Source organism: Oryzias latipes, chromosome 17, assembly GCF_002234675.1.
Source record: "Oryzias latipes chromosome 17, ASM223467v1".
Classification (NCBI taxonomy): Eukaryota; Metazoa; Chordata; class Actinopteri; order Beloniformes; family Adrianichthyidae; genus Oryzias; species Oryzias latipes.
This window is the reverse complement of record NC_019875.2, coordinates 14354481-14373888: the sequence shown is the minus strand read 5'-3', so window position 1 is coordinate 14373888 and position 19408 is coordinate 14354481. Positions and strand designations below refer to the sequence as shown.

The following is a 19408-nucleotide window of genomic DNA, read 5'->3' as shown; positions in this document are numbered from 1 at the left end:
TATTGTAAAATCAGATCACAGGAAATTCGTGTAGCTATATTTGGTCAAAACAGAAGTTTAATCATGAGTACACACTCAGCTGCATGAACATGTGATGCTTAAATATTTTAGTGTACAATAGTGTAGTAGTTGGAGAAGAGTTCCTCTCCTTCTGCGATGTCCCTGAATGAAACCAGCACCACACAGCGTAAAGGCCTGCGCGCGTCCTGGCTGAAGTTGACATTAGGCAAAAACTGCCAAAGCTCGATGGGGAACCTGTCTGGCACGTCATACTCCTGGTAGCAAACATTTGCTGGCTTTGTGTTGGAGCAGTTGTTGACATACTGACCCACGGCGAGTGGGTTCCGTGGGCTGGCCGTGAGCCAGCTGGTGTCACTGGTCACCAGAGGACCAAGTCTGTCTCTTCCACTACAGGACTTGAACACCATCTTGGACATGCCTTTGTCACTTCCGTCAATCAGGACACCATCGATACATCTGAAAATGAAGGGGTTTCTGATGGACTGAAATAGAATGGGATCATATGGTTGGTAGACAGTACCGGGGTACATGGCAACTACAGTTCCTTTCGGAATAACCCCGTTAACGACAAATACCCCAGTTCCAGCTAAAGGCAGCGTGCTGGGCCTACGATCTATGCAGAATCCCAGAGTTTGGAACATTTCATTGTGTCCCAAAAATTCCTTATCCTTGGACGTTCGGTGTTCTCCATTATAACCCTTCAACAGGACAATGAAGAACTTCAGGAGGCTCTGTGTGATCTGTTCGGCTGAGATCAGGCTGTCTTCAGAGCGCTCCGTCACGTGACGTAGAGTTTTCTCATTTTTAGAAAGGTTAAACACAACCCAAGGCAAAAAACGGTGTCGGTACGATCTCCATTTCCTCTGAAACGTTTTAAGAGGCCCTGAAAACATCTAGGCACGCTCAAAAAAAGAAAAGAAAAAGACCAACCACTACAAACTCTGGCGTCACTTCCGAGAGGTTTGCTAGAAAATAAAAGTTGATTTTTGGAAAAAAAAAATCAAATACGCATCAAAACATTTAGAGTATAATATTTTTCGGGTATTTCGTTAGTTTGAAACGGTTTTAAATACGATATAAACAATTATAATTTACGAAATTGTATTATTTGATAAATAAAAAAGTATGTGCTTTTATTTTGAAGAACTTTTCCCTCTAACCAGTGACTGTAACTGATGTCATTTGTTGCTAGCTTCATGGGAGGAAGAGGAGTCAGTCAAAGACAAACATGGTAAGAACATGTTCTGTTTTCCTGCTTTGTTTCTAAAAGTATCCGCATTTTGTGTTAAACTTAGATTTATTTACTATTATGCGATTTAAAATGCGAGGGACAATGCTCCGTTAACTTAATTTTCGCTTTAAATAATGAATGCCAAACATAGTTTCTTACGTTAGGTAACTAGCTGGCAGGGCGGCTTTGCTAAGCTTGCTAGTCTTACAGCTAACTGTAGTGTAAAGCACACACAAAAAACATTTTTCATGTCGTAGTCTTGTTTGTGTGACCTGGCTTATTGTTGAGAGTGTTAAAAATGTGTAAATCTGTCAAATGTAAACACTACTACTGCACTTATATTCTTACTTTTAGTTATCTTTTAATAATAGGATTTTAATTTCGTATCAAGCTAATTTTTTAGCTTCACGCTTGTTTTTATCACGTGAGCTCTACTCTCGCACTTAAAAAATATTTCATTTTAGGCGGTTTAAAATAAAGACACAGAGTAGACTGTCACTTCCAAAAAAAAAAAAGAAAAAGAAAAAGAAAAGATGAGTGAAATGTTCCTGTTTGTCTTCTAGAACAAGCTGAAGTCCTCTCAAAAGGATAAAGTTCGACAGTTTGTGGTTTTCACACAGTCCAGTGACAAGACTGCATTGAGTTACTTGACTCAAAATGACTGGAAGTTAGATGTTGCCATTGATAAGTTTTTTCAAAATCCAGAGCTCTACCTTTCAAATCTAAAGGGCGGCTTTGACAAGAAGAAGCTTGAGCAGCTCTATAACAGATACAGAGGTATGGAAAGTCAAATGTTAAACTGGAGATTATAAATGAGTTAATCATGGTAATCTGCATGGTAAACAGGTGTTTGTGTTGTTATGCCTGTTTTTAGATCCTCATGATCCCAACAAAATAGGCATTGATGGGATTCAGCTCTTCTGCGATGACTTGGCGTTGGATCCTGCAAGCATAAGTGTTCTTCTCATAGCTTGGAAATTTCGAGCTGCAACTCAGTGCGAGTTCTCCAAACAAGAGTTCATGGATGGCATGACGGAACAGGGGTGAGAAGAGGTTTTCTTTGTTGTTGTGCGATGCACTTGGGGTATGATTGTTTGAAAAAGGTTGTTATAAGCACGTGGAAAAATATAATCGCTAAAAGAACGGCCTGTACTTTCACGCCACATTTGTGTCAGTAATTCTTTTGAAAACCAATAAGGGTTTTTGTGAAGTCATATGGTCTATGTTTGACTTTACATACCGACTCTCACCTCAAAAAACACATTTAGTTATAAATGTTAATATGCATTATTTATCAAATGTTTTTCAGGGATTTGTAAATGCAAACAAACTGTCATTTAAACTCTAAAGCAGGGTTTTTCATTCTGTCGATCACATGTGCACAGGTCGTGGGCCATCAAAAATAAATCAACAAAAAAGCAAAATACATTTAAAAAGAATTAGTCAACGAATAATCATCAAAAGTGAAGTACATCATTTGATTGACAGCACAACGGCCAATCGAACATCCACTGAGACACACGTCACTACTGTTTAACTACACCGAGTGCACATTCTGCCTGCCATCGGAGAGTGGGTTCCCCACTGAGGACCACTCTGGCCCACAGGAGCATTTATTGAGGCCCGGGCCAGCCCACGTGCCTATTCCATCTGAGACAAGACCGAGACGCCCCGTCTGACACAGCCGTCCTGCTACACTACAGCGTTTGCTGCTGGCTCCGTGGTTCCCGCCTGAGGGATCCGAGCCCACTCAGGCAGCAGTTTAGGCCGAACATACTGTCTATGTGCAGGTCTGTCTATATGCAGGTCTGTCTATATGCAGGTCTGTCTATATGCAGGTCTGTCTATATGCAGGTCTGTCTATATGCAGGTCTGTCTATATGCAGGTCTGTCTATATGCAGGTCTGTCTATATGCAGGTCTGTCTATATGCAGGTCTGTCTATATGCAGGTCTGTCTATATGCAGGTCTGTCTATATGCAGGTCTGTCTATATGCAGGTCTGTCTATATGCAGGTCTGTCTATATGCAGGTCTGTCTATATGCAGGTCTGTCTATATGCAGGTCTGTCTATATGCAGGTCTGTCTATGTGCAGGTCTTTTGAAACTTGCCATCGCAAAAGTAGCCCACATGCCAAACGGTGTGAGCACCCCTCTTCTAAAGTATTTAGTGAGATGCATTTTATTTAAAACATATGCATCTATTTTTTCAAATGTCCACTCCAAAACCAATTTGCTTTGGGAAAAACTGTTTTGCCTAAGCAAACTTGTGTTTTAAACTAAATAATTTTGATACATCTAGAATTCTCTGAATGCAAACAAGAAAAAATAGCTTTTAAGGAATGTTGATCTGTTGGTTAAAATCCACCAGCTTACTTGATTTTCTTTAGTTAATTTCTAGGTTTAAATCAAGCTTATTAAACTGATTTATGCGTAAACTGTCTATTAAATGACGGTCACCATGTTAACATCCATAAAAAATAAAATATGCTAATTTTATTCAGATTAAGCCAATAGTCTGAGTACGACAGCTGGATAAAGATGTTTTTGCATCATAAGTAATATTTCAAGTAAACCTTACAACATTTATCGTTTAAAATTAGCTTTGTTGTTGTTTTCTGGCAGTTATTAATTTCCCATCAGCTTACTGTTTGTTAAACAAAGTAATCGTTATTTGTATATCACCTAACAACACTGTAGGGTTGCCAAAGTGCTTTATTATAAAAAGAAAACTTAGTTTTTTTAATTTTAGGCTTGTCCATAAAATAAATAAGTATATTAAGTGGAAAAAAAAACCAAAAGCATAAAGTAATGTAGGGCAGAAAAATGCATTAAATACAAATAAAAAAAGGAATAAAACGGGTTAAAAAAAAACGATGCCACCAACTAGTGAGTATTAAAAGCCTTTCTAAATAGCTGATATTTGAAACAGTTTGAAGGGTCTGATTTTTTTAAAACATAATGAAATAAGGTCTTTTACCTTGATGGTGGTCGTTTTTTCAGTGCTAGACAGAAAATAAAGGTTCCACGTTCTGTTCTTAGAAGTGTGAAGAGAAATGGCTGCATTGCTTAAACACACATAAACATCCAGAATCAAAACATGCCAACACCCCACTACTTTTCAAGAAATAAATCAAACTCTACTTGACTATAATTAATAATCACCATAGTTAATAAATATAATGTGACCTAAGTATGTATTGTATGCATTACTGCAATAATCTGTATTTATGAGTAATTATACTGTTATGTTCTTCAATTTTCATTAATTTTTCTTTGTTTGTTTTTTAATCATTGCATTTCTTTATTTCTGACATGAGTTAAATATATCTGTGATTTTTTTTTTTGTCTTGTCTATAATTAATTCTTGAAATAAAGCACTAAATCAAATCAAACATGATCATTGCTATTTTGCAGCTCAGTCTGATCTAACAGATGAAGTCACAGAACGTTGGATCTTTCTTTTTAATAAAGAAAAACCATGAGGAACAAGACTAAATTAGCACAACATCAAATAAATAAAACTATAATTTTAAAATGCTCTCCTTTTTAAAGAATCGTTTTAACATTTCTCCTAAAGCCGTTTTATGGCGCAGTCTTCACACATGTATGTGTGTGTAATTAAACAATGAAAAAGCATAATAGCCGTGTTTCCATCACACACATGCGCAAAACTTGATCTGAATTCTAGAAATGTCCAAAAAACAACGTCGCTTATACACCGTTTCCATTTAGTCACAAACATGCGAATAAACACAAAGAAATTCACGCGATAAGCTATTCATAAACATGGCGACAGACTTTGATTTACAGCAGATACATTCACATTTCCTGGGGGAGGCCCCAGCGCTCATCATCTATTAAAGGAGACGTGGAGCGGCAAGCTCCTTACTCGTGGGAGCGGCTACAGATGAAGCGATTTTGGGGGATCATGGTTGGTGATTTTAAAGAGGAGCTGTGGCTCCAACGATTCTGCATGACACGCTAAACTTTAGCAGAACTGTGTGATGCTGTGGGGTGTCCTGTGGCGCCCGCTGTGCAGTGTCCAAGGCCGCCACTTCCTACCAAGAAGAGCGTTGTCAATCCTGTTGTTGGTCACGTGACTCATTTAATAAAAAAAATAAAATAAAAAATTCCTTTCCCGTTTTGCGAAATATGTCACTTTCAATACGTCTCAAAAACCAGCTCCTCCAAGTGCAAAACTTTTCTTCCTTAAATGCAAGTTATTTTTCTAAGTTGTCGTCTTTTCATCAGTTGAATTTATTATCGCAAATCCAACTTGGGGATGGAAATAAAGCTTATGATTGATAGGAAAACTCGGAAGTGCATCTGTTGTCATAAACTGATCTGTCTGAATGTTTAAAAACATAGAACATTTTCCACTATATGGTTGTACTAACAAACTGTGTTTTTTTTGAGTGATTGCTCCAAACTTTACTGAACTTTCTTTTTTTTAACAAGTGTAACTATGTAAAGGGGCTTAAATGTGGGGGCTGTGGTGCCTCGTCAGAGCGGTCCTCTGATTGGAGGTTTGGTTCCTGCCTTGTCTGCCCATATATCTGTTTCCTTGAACAAAAAACTGATGATTGCTCCTGGTGGTCTGGATAACACTTATTTTAAGCCTCCACCTAATGCATTTCCATAAAGATTATAAATAACAGAAAGTACAGAAGTATATACAAATACAGTAAACCCTTGTTTTTCGCGGGGGTTACGTTCCAGAAAGAACCCGTGATAGGCAAAATCCGTGAAGTAGAAACCTCTATTTTTTTTAACAATTATTATACAATTAAATACTCTATTATACATTGAAAAGAAAGAACAAACCATTTTACAGGCTCAAGCAATTGTTTCACAAATCAAAGTACTTTAAAAACGTTTATTTTTCAACAAATAACTTCTGTACTGTACTGTCAAATAATAATTTGAAACATCGCTGTAAACAGAAGGCTTCAAATCGCGGAGATTAGCCCCGCCCACCGCGACCCGAGAGTAATTAAATTAAACGGGAGAAAATTTAAAATGATCATGAAAAAAATACAAAGTACAAACGGACAAATAGTGGCTCAGGTGTATTTCAATGCTCTTCAGTCTGAGAAGCTGCAGTGTTTTCTCCTTCTCAAGCCCGCGGTGCAGCTGTGTGTGTTTGTTCGGGAGAAGAACATAGTGATTGACAGTTGGTGTTGCTCTTTTTCTATGGGTTTTAGAGAAACTTGAAATTGCAAGATGATTTGCATGTACGTAATTTGGAAAGCTGATTTACGTACGTGTACATATTAAACTGCAACATTATTGACGCACAGGTAGAGAAGAAGCGGAGTGACTTTTTTAGCCAATCAGAATGCAGAACACAATGCACGATGCAAATCCGTGAAGTAGCGAAACCGTGAAAAGTAAACCGCGTTATAGCAAGGGATCACTGTACTAATAAAATAGAGCAGTGAAGACAAAAGTTCCTTACAGAAATCTTTACAATTAAAAATACAATTTTGAATTTTAAATATTCATCAGTTCCATTTAAATCTAAACCTTTTTTTAATTTTAATTTTAAAGAATTTGTTGATATTATTTCCTTTTTTGCTCTTTTGTGTTTTTTGGTGAATGGTAATTGTATGATTTCAAACCCTCTTTTTTGCTTGTGAAGCAAAGCACTCACACGTCAATCTTACACAGATGTGACAGCATAGACAAGCTGAAGGCCCAGCTGCCAAAGATGGAGCAAGAATTGAAGGATCCGGGGAAATTCAAGGACTTTTACCAGTTTACATTTAACTTTGCTAAGAATCCAGGCCAGAAAGGTTTGGGTAAGACGCTTTTTGTTGTTGTTGTTATTGCTTGTTACCATTCTGAGTAATATTTCTTTAAATTCACTTGTTTTTTCTTGTCTCTCACAGATCTAGACATGGCAATCGCATATTGGAATTTAGTACTGCCAGGAAAATTCAAGTTTTTGGACTTGTGGAACCAATATTTAATTGTAAGTTTAAAAGAAAACAGCGTTTTTTTCGCTCACAGTATTTCAATTTCCACCTCTTCTTACAGGAACACCACAAACGATCGATTCCCAAGGACACTTGGAATCTCCTGCTGGACTTTAGCTCCATGATCACAGATGACATGTCGAATTATGACGAAGAAGGTTGGGAAAATTGCCATGTGTGTGTGGAATAAGGTTGTAGTTTAATTTTGGGTTCTCACTGTTTGCTTTCATTGACAGGAGCTTGGCCTGTACTTATCGATGACTTTGTGGAGTTTGCACGACCGCAAATCGGAACCAAGAGCACAACAGTTTAACAGCTGGACACACTTGCAGTGAACGGAGGACTAGTGGACCGTAATGAGATGGAACTTTGTTGCCTTCTCAACCCTCAGGACTGAAATATTTTATACTGCAGAGACTTTATTAAAAAAAAACAAAAGACACACATTTGTATGTATAAAGATAAAACCACAGATCTTTTGGTTGTTCACCTTTGAACTTCCTTTTATTGTGTTGAGATTTTGTGGCCGACAAATCCAGCCGACCCTGAGAGGACTCTAGTCTAGTTTTGATTGATGTTGTCTTGAAAGAGGAGTTACACAAACCCAAACTATAATGTTAATTTCAGTAGTCTTTCTAGGGATGTTATTTAAATGTTAAATTTTATGTCCATTTCTAATTTTATCTTAACTTTTCATTTGCGTGACAAGTCGATATAAATGCTTGGGTGGATTTTTTTTTTTTTTTGAATAATGCTGTTTAAACACGGACTCATAAAGAGAAAATAAATGTTTCACTTTACTATATTTCATTTTGCCTGAGTGAGGTTCTCTTACTAAAGAAAATATTAATGTAAACAATGTAAATAACTGTAGCTTTACTGCTACTATTGGTAATGTAGTACAAGTTGAGTCAAAGCGTTTTGAATTTACTGAGATACATTAAGTTTTAAGGGTCTAAATATTTGGGCTGAGCGACTTTTAGCTAAAGATTTTTTTCTTTAACTTTATTGAACACGGAAACATTTACAGACAAAAGAAACAAGCGCTTCTGGTGACGTAGCATCTGCGTGCTGACGACGGCACAAACCAACGCGGTTTCCATGGTAATTGACAGTTCACTGTAAACCGAAGAGACTCGCTTGCAGCTTTGGTTCGGGAACTAAAAGGACTATTTACCCTTTTCTTTAAGCTTTGTTGGAATTGTATAAAGTATCGCGATACTATGTCGAATTTTGTTGAGGCTGTCTTGGAAGAGATGAGCTGGGACAGACGCTATGCCGTCCCGGAACTCAACGAAGAGCACAAAGCCCTGATAGAAATGGTGAGTGGGACGGTTGCTATGGGAAACCCCACCGGTAAACTCTGATGGCAGCTTACTAACGTAAAAAATAAAAGAACGCGGACCTCATGTTAACTCATACCTTTAAACTCTTTCAACTATCAAAATGTTTTCAGTAAATGTGTGCTTGTAATTTGAATTTGTACAAAGCGTATCAAAGATGATTTTCAAACTATAAAAAAATGAAGGAAGTAATGTTCAAATCCTCCTATGAACATTATTATTATTTATATTATTATTGTTATTGTTGTTCTTCTTCTTCTTCTTCTTATTCAGGTTGAAAGGTATGTAACTATTCTGCAGACATTTGGACTTTCGAATTTTTGCTTTTTCACGAAAATAGGGATTTAAAAAACACTGAACACCAAAAACAGCATTTATACAAATTATCGCAGGTAGTAGAACTTTTTCTTTTTGGTTTTGCATGTTTTTATTTTAAAATGAGCATTTTTTTTAAAAAAAGCGATGTATTCAAATTTGATTGGTCATTGTTGTAAGTTCAATTATGCATCTAAAATTTCACATTTATTTATTAAGTTATGTTCATATCACAATCTTCAACTTTTAAATTTAAAGAACAAGTTTCTAGCAGTCAAAATAATTCCATAAACTAGCAGAACGTCATATTCACAAAAGGGGGAAAAATGTATTTACTGTGTTTCAAAAATGTGGAAAAACATTAACCAAGAATAACGACAAAGTAAAAGGATCCGGGCTGCTCCCTGTTCCCTTCTCTACTTCTGTGCCGGTCCCAAGCCCGGTTGCTTTGAGAAGGTTGCGTCAGGAAGGGCATCCAGCGTAAAACATTGATTGCCAAGTTTACCATGCGACTTGTTCGCTGTGGCGACCCCTGATGAGAAAAGCCGAAAGAGAAACAACAACGACAAAGTAAAAGGACATTAAAAAAAAAACCAACAATTGTAAATCATGAAATTCCTATACTAATTTATATTTTTTCTCTAAAATATGTTTTCTTATATATTTACTGGTTTATTTATGCATTAATGTAATTATTTTTCTGTTTTAGTCTTCCTCAAACACTATGAAAGAATTACAAGGTGTAACTGTATGATTTAAACACTCCTGGAAACACCAAGGCCATGTGATTCTTAGTATAAGTGGACCTGAATGAAACAGGAACAAGTTAAAACATCAAACTGAACTGTACAATTCCAAATACTGATTTAAAAAATGCCAGCAGTGCTGGGAATGTCTCTGACATTGTCCGTACTTTGATTGTGAAAATAATTTCAAAAATAGAGCAGTTTTCTTAAAACCGAATTAGTGGATGAAATGTCTTATTTGTAAATTAATTTCTTCTTTAAAAGATTTATAAAAAAGAAAAACAGCTGGCTGAAGTAAGTGCAAGAGCGGAAACTAAGAAGGAGCAGAGGAAAATGATGGAATTAAAACTCCAACATTCCAGACAGGAGCTGGAAAACACTGAGGTCAGTATGTTTTTATTATTCTTTACATCTTTGAAGGGCAGTCTTTGGCATTTTCATGCGACAAGGGTTTCAGATACAGAAAATGTGTGACTGCTTTGTTTTCCAAAATTATCTGCAGGCTCTGCTAAAGGCAAACGAAAAAGAGATCGAGTTCGAACAGCATCTAACCGCACTTGCAGAAAGAGAATCAGGTCATCTGGCTCAGCTGACTGCAAAGACTGAGAAAGAGCTGAGGTCTTCCAAAGAGAAAGCAGAAATGATAGAGGTCTGGGACTTACACATACCTTCAAAAAAACAAAAACAAAACAGTGAAATATGTGATAAAATGGCTTTTCAAATCCTTTGTGTGTGTGAAGGAAAACTTGTCTGAAGCCAAAGAGAAACTTGAGAAGTTTCGGCAGCAGATGCAGTGGGACCAGCAGACCATGGAAGCTTTCTTGGAGGAGTCTGCACAGAAAGAGGAGGACACAATGGCTATGGTCAAGAATTCCCAGCAAAATAAGCAGAAAGTTAAGGTACACAGAGAGAAATGGATGGCTTCCAAACTTGGGCAATTGCTGTTAAAACTGTATTTTTCTCAATGATGGCTCATTCTAATCTGACACTTATCTGTCCTGATACAGTCGCTCACCTTGGCCATAGAGAAGAAAAGGGTGGAACTTAATGAAAACCGCAAAGCCTATGAGAAGGAGCTGACAGAAACTACATCTGTACAGGTAATGGGAGAAAATATATGGAAACCTTCAGGCGTACACAAACACTTCCAATGAGTTTTATGGAAAAAGTGAATGTATAACAAAGTCTGCTTAATGTCTGAACATAAAGGTTCAGTGAAATAAAAAAAAACAGTAAATATAAAACTATAACTTTATTTCCAGCACCACTGGAAATACAGACAGGAATTTGTATAAAATTAGTACCAAAACATTGCATTTTAATTTTCACTCCATTCATTTGTATGGAAATATAACATGTTTTTTAGACAGGGATCGCCCATTCTGAAGGACTGTGACCTGCACATTATTTCCTAAAAAGAGAACACACTGGACATGAAGGGCTGCAAGTCAACTTAAATGAACATTTTGTCTTATTTTTGTCTTCTTATAACAATAGTTTTTTTTTTCTCCCACACTCCAAACAGGTAGCTTTAAAAACTATGAGAGACACTATGCAACAGGTTCATCTGGACAATCAGCAGCTCATCCAGAAGTGGGAAAACACAGTAAAGCAGATGAAGCGGCAGGATGCTGAGATGCAACAGTGCGCACTGGTAACACGGCGGGCCTCCAGTAGGGCCAACGGATTCTGAGTTCGAGCATGAAGTTCTCCAGCTCAAGCTTTACTTTTTCATTCTAGGAACTTGCGCAGGCTAACCAGGAGGTGAGGGAAAAGAATGCTGCCATTGCAGACCTGAATCAGTTGCTGCAAACGCTGCAAAACAACAACAAGGAAACAGAGAAAAAGATGGCTGTGACCAACAGACAGGCTGCGAAACTGCAGCAGGAACTAAGGGAGGAGGAGAATATCTGCGTGAAGCTGCAAGAACAGGTTACCTTCATAATGTGCACAGAATGTAAACTCATTCACGTTGAAGTCTTCTCGTAAATAATTCTTAAATGTGTTGCAGCTGGACAATTGCAAACGCGAACTGGACAATATAAATTCAGGTGTGAGGGTGCTGGCTGCCCACATCAGCAAATCCAAGAAAGAACTTCAAGAGAAGAAAGACAAGTTGGTCAAGTTCCTACATATCCTTTTGTATAAGTGTAGTTTTTTTCGGCACCATTGTATGGCTATATGTGTTGCAGAGTGCACACTGCTGAGGCCTACAATGCTGCACTGAGAGAGAAACTGGCCAAGGTTAGCCAGCTTGCTGAGCAGGACAGAGTTGCTGAGTTGGAGCAGATCCTTCGGGAAGGGGAAAAGGCCATCAAGGTGAATAAATCCCACCAACTCCTTGTGGTGGAGGTTCAGCTATTAGAGAGCTGTTAGTGTTCACAGAAGAGCAGCTGTTCCTTTTTTTGATTCCTACATGGCTTTGAAAACCCACTCCGATAAAAAACAGTTTTTGATGTGTTCTTGTGGCATTTTTCTGATGATGGAGGACATCATACATGTAAAGAAAATGAAGCTTAAAATTCTGTTTCTGGATATTTTATTTATTCAAATCACTGTGAATCAGGAGCAGACAAAAAATGCTGTTTGGAAAAGATTATTTTTGTGATGTAGAAAATACACTGGGTTGACCTTATCCATGTATGTTTTTGTTTTTCTTGTCTGAGCTAGCATCTGGCTCAAAATTCTACGTCTGAATTGCTCCAATATTGCTCGCCATTTCTGTTGCACTGCTTATGTCAGGTTGGGGTTGGGAGAGGCTGTAAGCTAGCAAAAAAGAGTGTAAAAAAAAGGGATGATGGGAAGCGGAGACAGGCTTACTCCAAGCCAGCGGTCCAACACACTACTCAGAAGTGTATTTCTAATAAACTCCCCATGCTCTTCAGAAACTTTGTCCTAGAAAACGACACAGTTTTACAAAGAATGTTGGCTAAAATTTCATAATCATAATTAAAACACCACTGGCAATTCTTTGAAAATAGATCAAAAATGGTCGGAGTGGGACTTTAATCATTTCATGGTGTTATGCACTTAACACGATGGGATTTTCAAAAGCTGTGAAAATGTATTTTTCTATTTCATAATCTTTTTAGGTACTCATTTACAGTATGAGAATTTTTTTCTTTTCAGAGACTGCCAAACATCCATTTTGTAGATCTTACAAACCTAACATATATTCATAATGTAGTTCTAGATTTTTCCTCAACCTTTTAGGAAATTGTGAGGAAACTGGATTTTCTAGAAAGGACTGTAAATAGGTAAATTAGGTTCGTTCCCCTTTTCAGTTTCCAACACACAGAAATAAAGAATAACGACTCAGAGACAGTTACTTATCTTTTGTAGATTTACTCCGCACAAGGACCACAGATTTGTACGCAGGGTTACAGACAGATGAACAAAGTGCATTCAAAGTCTGAACAAAGGGGTTCAGCAAAAGGCCTGGCATATATACCTTGCATTTGCATATTCAGAACCTCATTCGATGGATCATGGTGTGAAAAACACACCCACAGACTGTTGCAGGCTAGATGCTCGAAGGTCAGAGGACCTAAAGTGTCAGATCTCTTGCAGACATTTGCCAGAACACACAAAGATGAAAAAGGGAGGATGTTAAAGGAATGTTGCGAGACAATAGTCTTGGTTGTGCTCTGTCTGGAGTGTAATATAATTTTGAGATGATAATACATAGTAAATCGAGGTTAAGCCATTAATGTAATAAAAGGTAAAAGTTAGTTTAATAAAATGCAAAAGGGAGTGTCTAACTATTCTGTTTCTAATCATTCCTAACAGAAATGGTTGTAATTTTAGCCATTTTTGACCATTGTTTTAAACTTAGATCAAAAATATAAGGAGAAATTGGCTAATAAAAGTGCAAAATTTCTGATTTTAAGCATTTGTTATGTTTGATTTGGTTTGTTTTGAGTAAACTAGTGGCTTTTGTGGTTTAAAATGTTTTACAATTTTAGTTATTAAAGCTTTTTGAATACTGTTCAACCTTTCCAAAATTAGAAGTTTATATGAACATTGTCAAATGTGAAGTTTGAGCTTTGATCTTTGGTGATGGTGTAATCGCATACTCATGCCCTGCTACAGGAGGTTGATGTACAGCAGCGTTTTTTCATGGGGGAACTGTACCTTCAAAAGGAGCAACTGAAGGTTTTGAAGGGGAAGGAGAAGGAATCCATGGTGCTCATTTCAGGGGCTAAAGTCAACATGAACACCCTACAAAGCCGGCTTGGAAAACTCAAGACGGAAATGGAAGAGAAGGACAAGGTCTTAAGGAATCAGGCATGTGTCACAAAACCCATTTAACAATCCTAACTTGGTGCTTGTTAAGCAAATGAGATGTTTTCAAGTTGTCCGATTGTCTTCTACTATAGGAGAGCGAGCTACTAACGCTAAAAATAAAACTGGCTAGGCTGCAGGGCGACATTCCTGTGGACGAAAAAGAGATGCTGAAAGCAAAGCTTGCTGAGCTAACCAAAGATCTGGAGGAGAAGAAAGAGATGGACAGAATGATGAGCAAAGAGGTCAAGGAGGGCGAGGTCAGTTTGAAACTGTAAGATGCTGATCCCAAAATTAGAAGAAATATGTCTATGAAGACTCTCATTCATCCAGGTAGGATCCATCATAGTAGTAGGTTAAAAGGTTGTCATTTGGGAAAAAAAGATGACAACCTCTAAACCTACCTACTACTATGATGTAAGATGCTGAGTTTGCTCCCCATCATTGACATATTAACCAGCAGTAACGTTTTGTAAACCGTGCTTTGCAGCATCAAATCCGATGTTTTCGGAAGATCCTGGAGAAATCGGAGGCTCAGAGGAGAGAAATGCTGGAGAAGGCAGAGGAGCTCGGGATACTTTGTGATGGCAATGAGAAGGAGCTAAAGAGAGTTTCTCTGAGGAAGCAGGTAGCTCACAGAAATGCTATAATAATCTCACTCAAATTGCTTCTCTGATCTGAGGGCTATGTCCAACAGCCACTAGGTACACTCTAAAAAATGTCAGTACAGAAGAACACTGTAAAACTATGACAGTCGTTAAAATTACAGTTTAATTAACAGGTAACTTCCTTATCGTCATAAATGTTAAAAACAGTAATTTTTTATTTTGTTCTGTATAAAATACATATTTATCTAGTTAAAAAAAATCCACTGTACTTATACTGCCCAAGACATGTACATTTCCTTACTAAGGTCTTAACAGTAACTGCGTGTAAAATGTAAGGTTTTTAGTTCCAAGTCATCTAATATTATATCATAAAAATACTGTAATACAAATAATGGTCCACATGATATATTATATAACACTTTTTTGTTAAAACACAACATCTAACAATTAAATTTACCTATTTAATTTTTTAGAATTTGTCAAATACCATAACATATAACTGTGGGTTTTTCTGGAAGCCCTAGTACTATATGGGGCTGCAGCTGTGTGGCGTTTTATAAACCATGTCTGAATGCAGAGGTCTTTACGTACTGGTCAAATTTTTTAATTGATTTGGGACTTATGCTAAAGTTAAAACCAACATTTCTGTGCTCAAGCAAAGCTGGTTCCAACATACTCAGATTTCAGTATTGCCTTGGCCGGGACATTTATTGTACAATTACAAAAGAATTTTCAAAATAATTATTATAATTAGGTGTGATTCAAAACGGGAGGCCGGGTATAAACAGCAGAGGTCAACAGCTGAGATAAAACCTGAACTGGAAAGTTGTAACAGATGGAGTCACTTTCACTTTTTTTATTCTTACTTTTTTTGTTTTCAATCAGAACACGATCCTGGAGCAGAAAATGCTGCAGCTGGAGGTGAACCGTAAAAGGGAGCTGTTGCATAAAAAGGAGGACAGCGTGCAGTCCTTAGAGAAGAGGAAACTAGAGCTGCAGGCAGCCATGAAAGAGAGAGATGAGGAGATTAAAGTGTTCTTAAATCTGATCAAGAAGCAGCTCAAGAACAGTGAGAAGGAGAAGCACAAGCTGAAGTGAGGGGGTCCTGGATTCAGCTATGCTCTCAGCTTTTTTTTCTTCTGTGGGACCACTGGAACTGGCATTTCAGGCAGAACCTTGTTTCTTGCAGTATTGAACTCAATGAAAAACTTATGAAGATCGACCAGATAAAGCTCCGCTTCGAGATGTTGGCCCTTTCCATCGGGGCCCCTGAAGGCGAGGCTGAGAGAGTGCAGGCCCACTGCATCACAAAGGTGAGGAGCGTCACCTGTTGTGATGATCAACGTGTGGGATTGTGTCTGGTTCGCCGCAACAGCCCGAATCACCGCTGTTTGCTTGTGTCGCCAGGCCGCGCTCGAGAAGGAGGAGCTAAAGCAGCAAAAAAGCAGTCTGGACGCCGAAGTTGAGAAGATGGAGCTGGAAACTAAAGCTCTAGAGAACACGGTCAAGGTGTTCAACCACTTCAACTCCCATTTACGGAAATCCCTCCTTAAAGTTGACGAGTCAAGTATGTATCGACGGAAGTCCAAAACGACTCTCTCGACATCTGATTTCTGCAGCTGTGGTTTTGTGATTGTAAACTACCACTTATCAGAAGCCAGTGATGACTATTTGCAGGTCCAGAGTATCAAGAAAAACTCCAGCTGGAGGAGCAGCTGAAGGCCACGCAGAAGACCATCAGGTTCAAGAAACAGCAGATCCAAGAACTCCAACGTGACTTAGAGGTTTTTATTAGAAAATGTTCAGCATTTCTGTTCTACAAGGACAAATACACCTTTTGGGTAATTTGAGGTTTATGTTGGGCACATATATAACAAAAAAGGTCAATAATGACAATAAGTTGAGTTCTATGAACATTAAAGATCTTTCAAACTGTTTTTAAGAAAAACGCTTGCTGGGGTCGTCTTTCTACAACTTCTTTGGTGACAAAAGCACATGTAGGGTTTAAAACTGTCATTAACTTCAGTCACAAATACAGCTGCCACTGTGTGATGGGGAGGCATCGGCAGAATCTTCAAGATTTCATGGCACCGCCCAATTTTTGGGAAAATTGTTGGCGTAGTCTTGAATGTAGACGTCACCAGTCAGGCGGGGATGACACTATTATCAGGTTACAGCCTGACGGCCACAGAGCAGTGGCAGCCTGATCGCCGGCTGGCAGCAGCTCTGATTGGGCGATGTGTAAATGTCCCCAAACAGCGGCTGTCCATATCAAATGCCACTGGCTGTTGGCTGCCTGGTAGCCGGGGGTCTATAAAAAGCGGGACATTCCGCACCACTGGTCATTCGCAACTCAGATTCCTCTTCTTTGCCCTTCTCGTTCGCGTTGCTTTTCTTTCATGAGTAGTGCACCACGTAAAATGTTCTGTCTTCTTCGTCAAACCACAAGTCTCTGCTATCAACGCCGGGATGACTTTTGTGCAGCATCAATGCCGTCTCCCCATTTGGACTCACAGTGGCCGTGATCACCAGAATGACATCCAGTCATCGCCTGGCCCCTGGCCCATCTTAAGAGCCATTGTTGAGTGCACTTGCAGCGGGATGCTTGGAGGGGCGAAATACGCCAATCAGCAGAGGATTTTGGGGACCTTGGGGACTCTCCTATCAATCAATTATTGTGCTGCTGTCTTCTTGCCACTCACCTGTAACTGGACTGCCACCACGCAACCTCCACATGTGCCCAGGCGACCACTGACCCATGTCAAAAAAATCTTCCTGTCACCGTAAAATTTTACCTTTTTTTTAAAAACTTCCATGGCCGCCGCGCAGCATGTAAAAATGCGACTGCCGCCGTGCGTCCATCTGCAGAATTTACTGACAAACGTGCATTTAGGTCACCGCACCATGGTATTTTGGGATATGTGACAAGAAATGTTAAAATGCACATTTCAGTGTCCAGAAAAAGAGGCCGTCTGTGCATGTAACATAAAATAAAGTACAATGATTGCATTTGCCTTTGTGGATTATGGCATTGGTTTAAGAGCATTTCAATAAATTTACAGATTTCTGCAGAAAACAAATGTTTGTTTAGACACACATTTTAAACGTTTGATTGTTTTTAACATGAATTTTACCAATTACTAATTTTTTTTAAATTATTAAACCTAAAACGTTTAGAAATTGAATGTCATTTTTTTAAATGTAGAATTCTCCTAATTTGACGTTTTAGAAGCATCTGAGTGAGATTTATGTATTTTCATGTATCTGTTTTTTCTTGTCCATTTGCAGGACATGGACTGTTCCCTCAAACGTTTGCTGCAAGACAAGCAAGTGGAAAAAGCCAAGATAGATCACAAACAGTCTATCATCACTAAGCTCAAGAAGGAAATGGCTTCTATGCAAGAGAAAATAGAAAGAGCCACAAAAGAGGTTTGACTTACTCGTATATTTTATAAAACTGATTGTGAAGAATGCAAGCTAGTGTATGTGTTTATTAAAGATATTCTTTGTTGTGTTTTCCAGTGTTCAAAGCTGACCAAAAAGATCCGCTCACATAAGAAGACCAAAGCGGAGACTTTTGAAGAGAAAGACATCAGGCTGGTGGAGCTGAAGGAAGTGAACAAAAAAGTCAACAGGATGCTGAATGAAGCCATGGAGGACCAATCTGACCTCCGAGGAGTGCTGGAGAAACACTTCCAGAAGGTGATAACACATCATCTAAGGGGAAATGAGAAAAAAAAAACAAAGAATTTATTACAAAATGTTCAATTTCAGGCTGGTCGGCTTCTTCCACCTCCTCCCTCTGGGTCCACCAGTCACCGAAGCTCAGCTTCTCGCAGGTTAGACAGCAAATAAAGGCCCTGACTCCAGAATGAGTGATGGTGAATGATGGATATGAAGAAAGGAATTAACTCTGATTTAGTCTGAGAAGTGAACATGAAGAATGTGACTGCAGTTAAAAAATATGACTATGAATGAAAATATGAATTTGTAAAAAAAGTCTAAGCAATCTACTTAGAAAGAATAAATGTTAACTACACATATTAATGCATATAATAATGAGGAGGGGTGTGGCTATTCAATTCAAATTAATATACTAGCCATTTGGTCCAGTTTCACACAGACCTTAACCAGGAGAGAGATGTAAAGTTTCTCTTTATTGTTTAGAAAAATGCATTTTATTTATGTTTTTGGTAAAGATGACAGTGAAAAGACTTAATCAGGATACCTGTTCTTCCTTGACTGCAGGTCTTCTACGTCCTCAAGTATCAAAAGCCTGGGGGGCTTGAAAAGTGCCTCCGTCAAGGTGACGGCTTTGGATCTGCAGTTGGATTTGCCTGCAGCTTTCTCTCCAACCACCTCCCCGGAATGCTCCAGCGCTGCAAGCAGCAAGAAGTCCAGCAGGTCCAGTCTGCCTTTAAAGTGACCAATTCAAACAGGAATCTAGTTTGGCTTAGTTTGATCACTTTAGTCGCTGTTAACCTATTTCAAGTGTTTATAGTGGAAGCGTCCACACTGAAGCTCGTTTTCCTCCTGCCACATGTTTTAAAGGAATTTCATGTTCTGTCGCTGTTATGTTATTACTCTCATGATCTTAAAATTGAGAAATAGTCAATAAAAACTTTTTTTCTCCTACTTATAAAATAATGTGTTATGTAAATTATGTGGATTTACTTTTTGTTTTCTGGTAGAGAATTCCACACTAGAGTTCTGAAAGCAGGTTTCTTCCTCTTAACCCTTGTGCTATCCTAGGCACTTTAACATTGGGCGTTGGGTCATCTAGACCAGTGTTTTTCAACCAGTGTGCCGCGGCACACTAGTGTGCCGCGGCACACTAGTGTGCCGTGGGAGATGGTCAAGTGTGCCGTGGGAAATTACCCT

The 19408-nt window shown here is 38.5% G+C and overlaps 3 protein-coding genes across 4 annotated transcripts; 2 read left to right on the top strand and 1 right to left on the bottom strand.

The window, feature by feature from the left end:
- Positions 1-35: 35 nt before the first annotated feature.
- Positions 36-1052, bottom strand: setd9 (SET domain containing 9). The gene has a single exon (XM_004078953.4). The coding sequence runs from the start codon at positions 912-914 to the stop codon at positions 108-110; it is 807 nt and encodes a 268-aa protein (XP_004079001.1). The 5' UTR covers positions 915-1052; the 3' UTR covers positions 36-107.
- Positions 1053-1167: 115 nt separating this feature from the next.
- LOC101167649 (DCN1-like protein 1) lies at positions 1168-7664 on the top strand. The gene is made up of 7 exons (XM_004078900.4): positions 1168-1252; positions 1816-2029; positions 2127-2295; positions 6924-7054; positions 7145-7227; positions 7293-7389; positions 7468-7664. The coding sequence occupies exons 1-7, from the start codon at positions 1250-1252 to the stop codon at positions 7542-7544; spliced, it is 774 nt and encodes a 257-aa protein (XP_004078948.1). The 5' UTR covers positions 1168-1249; the 3' UTR covers positions 7545-7664.
- A 276-nt stretch (positions 7665-7940) lies between these two features.
- On the top strand, positions 7941-19162 carry LOC101164253 (coiled-coil domain-containing protein 39). Of its 2 annotated transcripts, XM_004078952.4 has the most exons (20): positions 8071-8553; positions 9900-10019; positions 10138-10284; positions 10376-10534; positions 10643-10735; positions 11161-11289; positions 11376-11567; positions 11647-11750; positions 11828-11954; positions 13728-13922; positions 14015-14179; positions 14410-14547; positions 15413-15621; positions 15717-15840; positions 15935-16094; positions 16205-16311; positions 17816-17956; positions 18050-18229; positions 18302-18366; positions 18776-19162. In XM_004078952.4, exons 1-20 carry the CDS (start codon positions 8455-8457, stop codon positions 18951-18953), a joined length of 2832 nt encoding a protein of 943 aa, XP_004079000.1. In that variant the 5' UTR covers positions 8071-8454; the 3' UTR covers positions 18954-19162. The 2 variants fall into 2 exon arrangements, with proteins under 2 accessions (XP_020566522.1, XP_004079000.1); XM_020710863.2 differs by lacking the exons at positions 18050-18229; positions 18302-18366; positions 18776-19162 and having other exon boundaries at positions 7941-8553; positions 16189-16311.
- Positions 19163-19408: the final 246 nt, after the last annotated feature.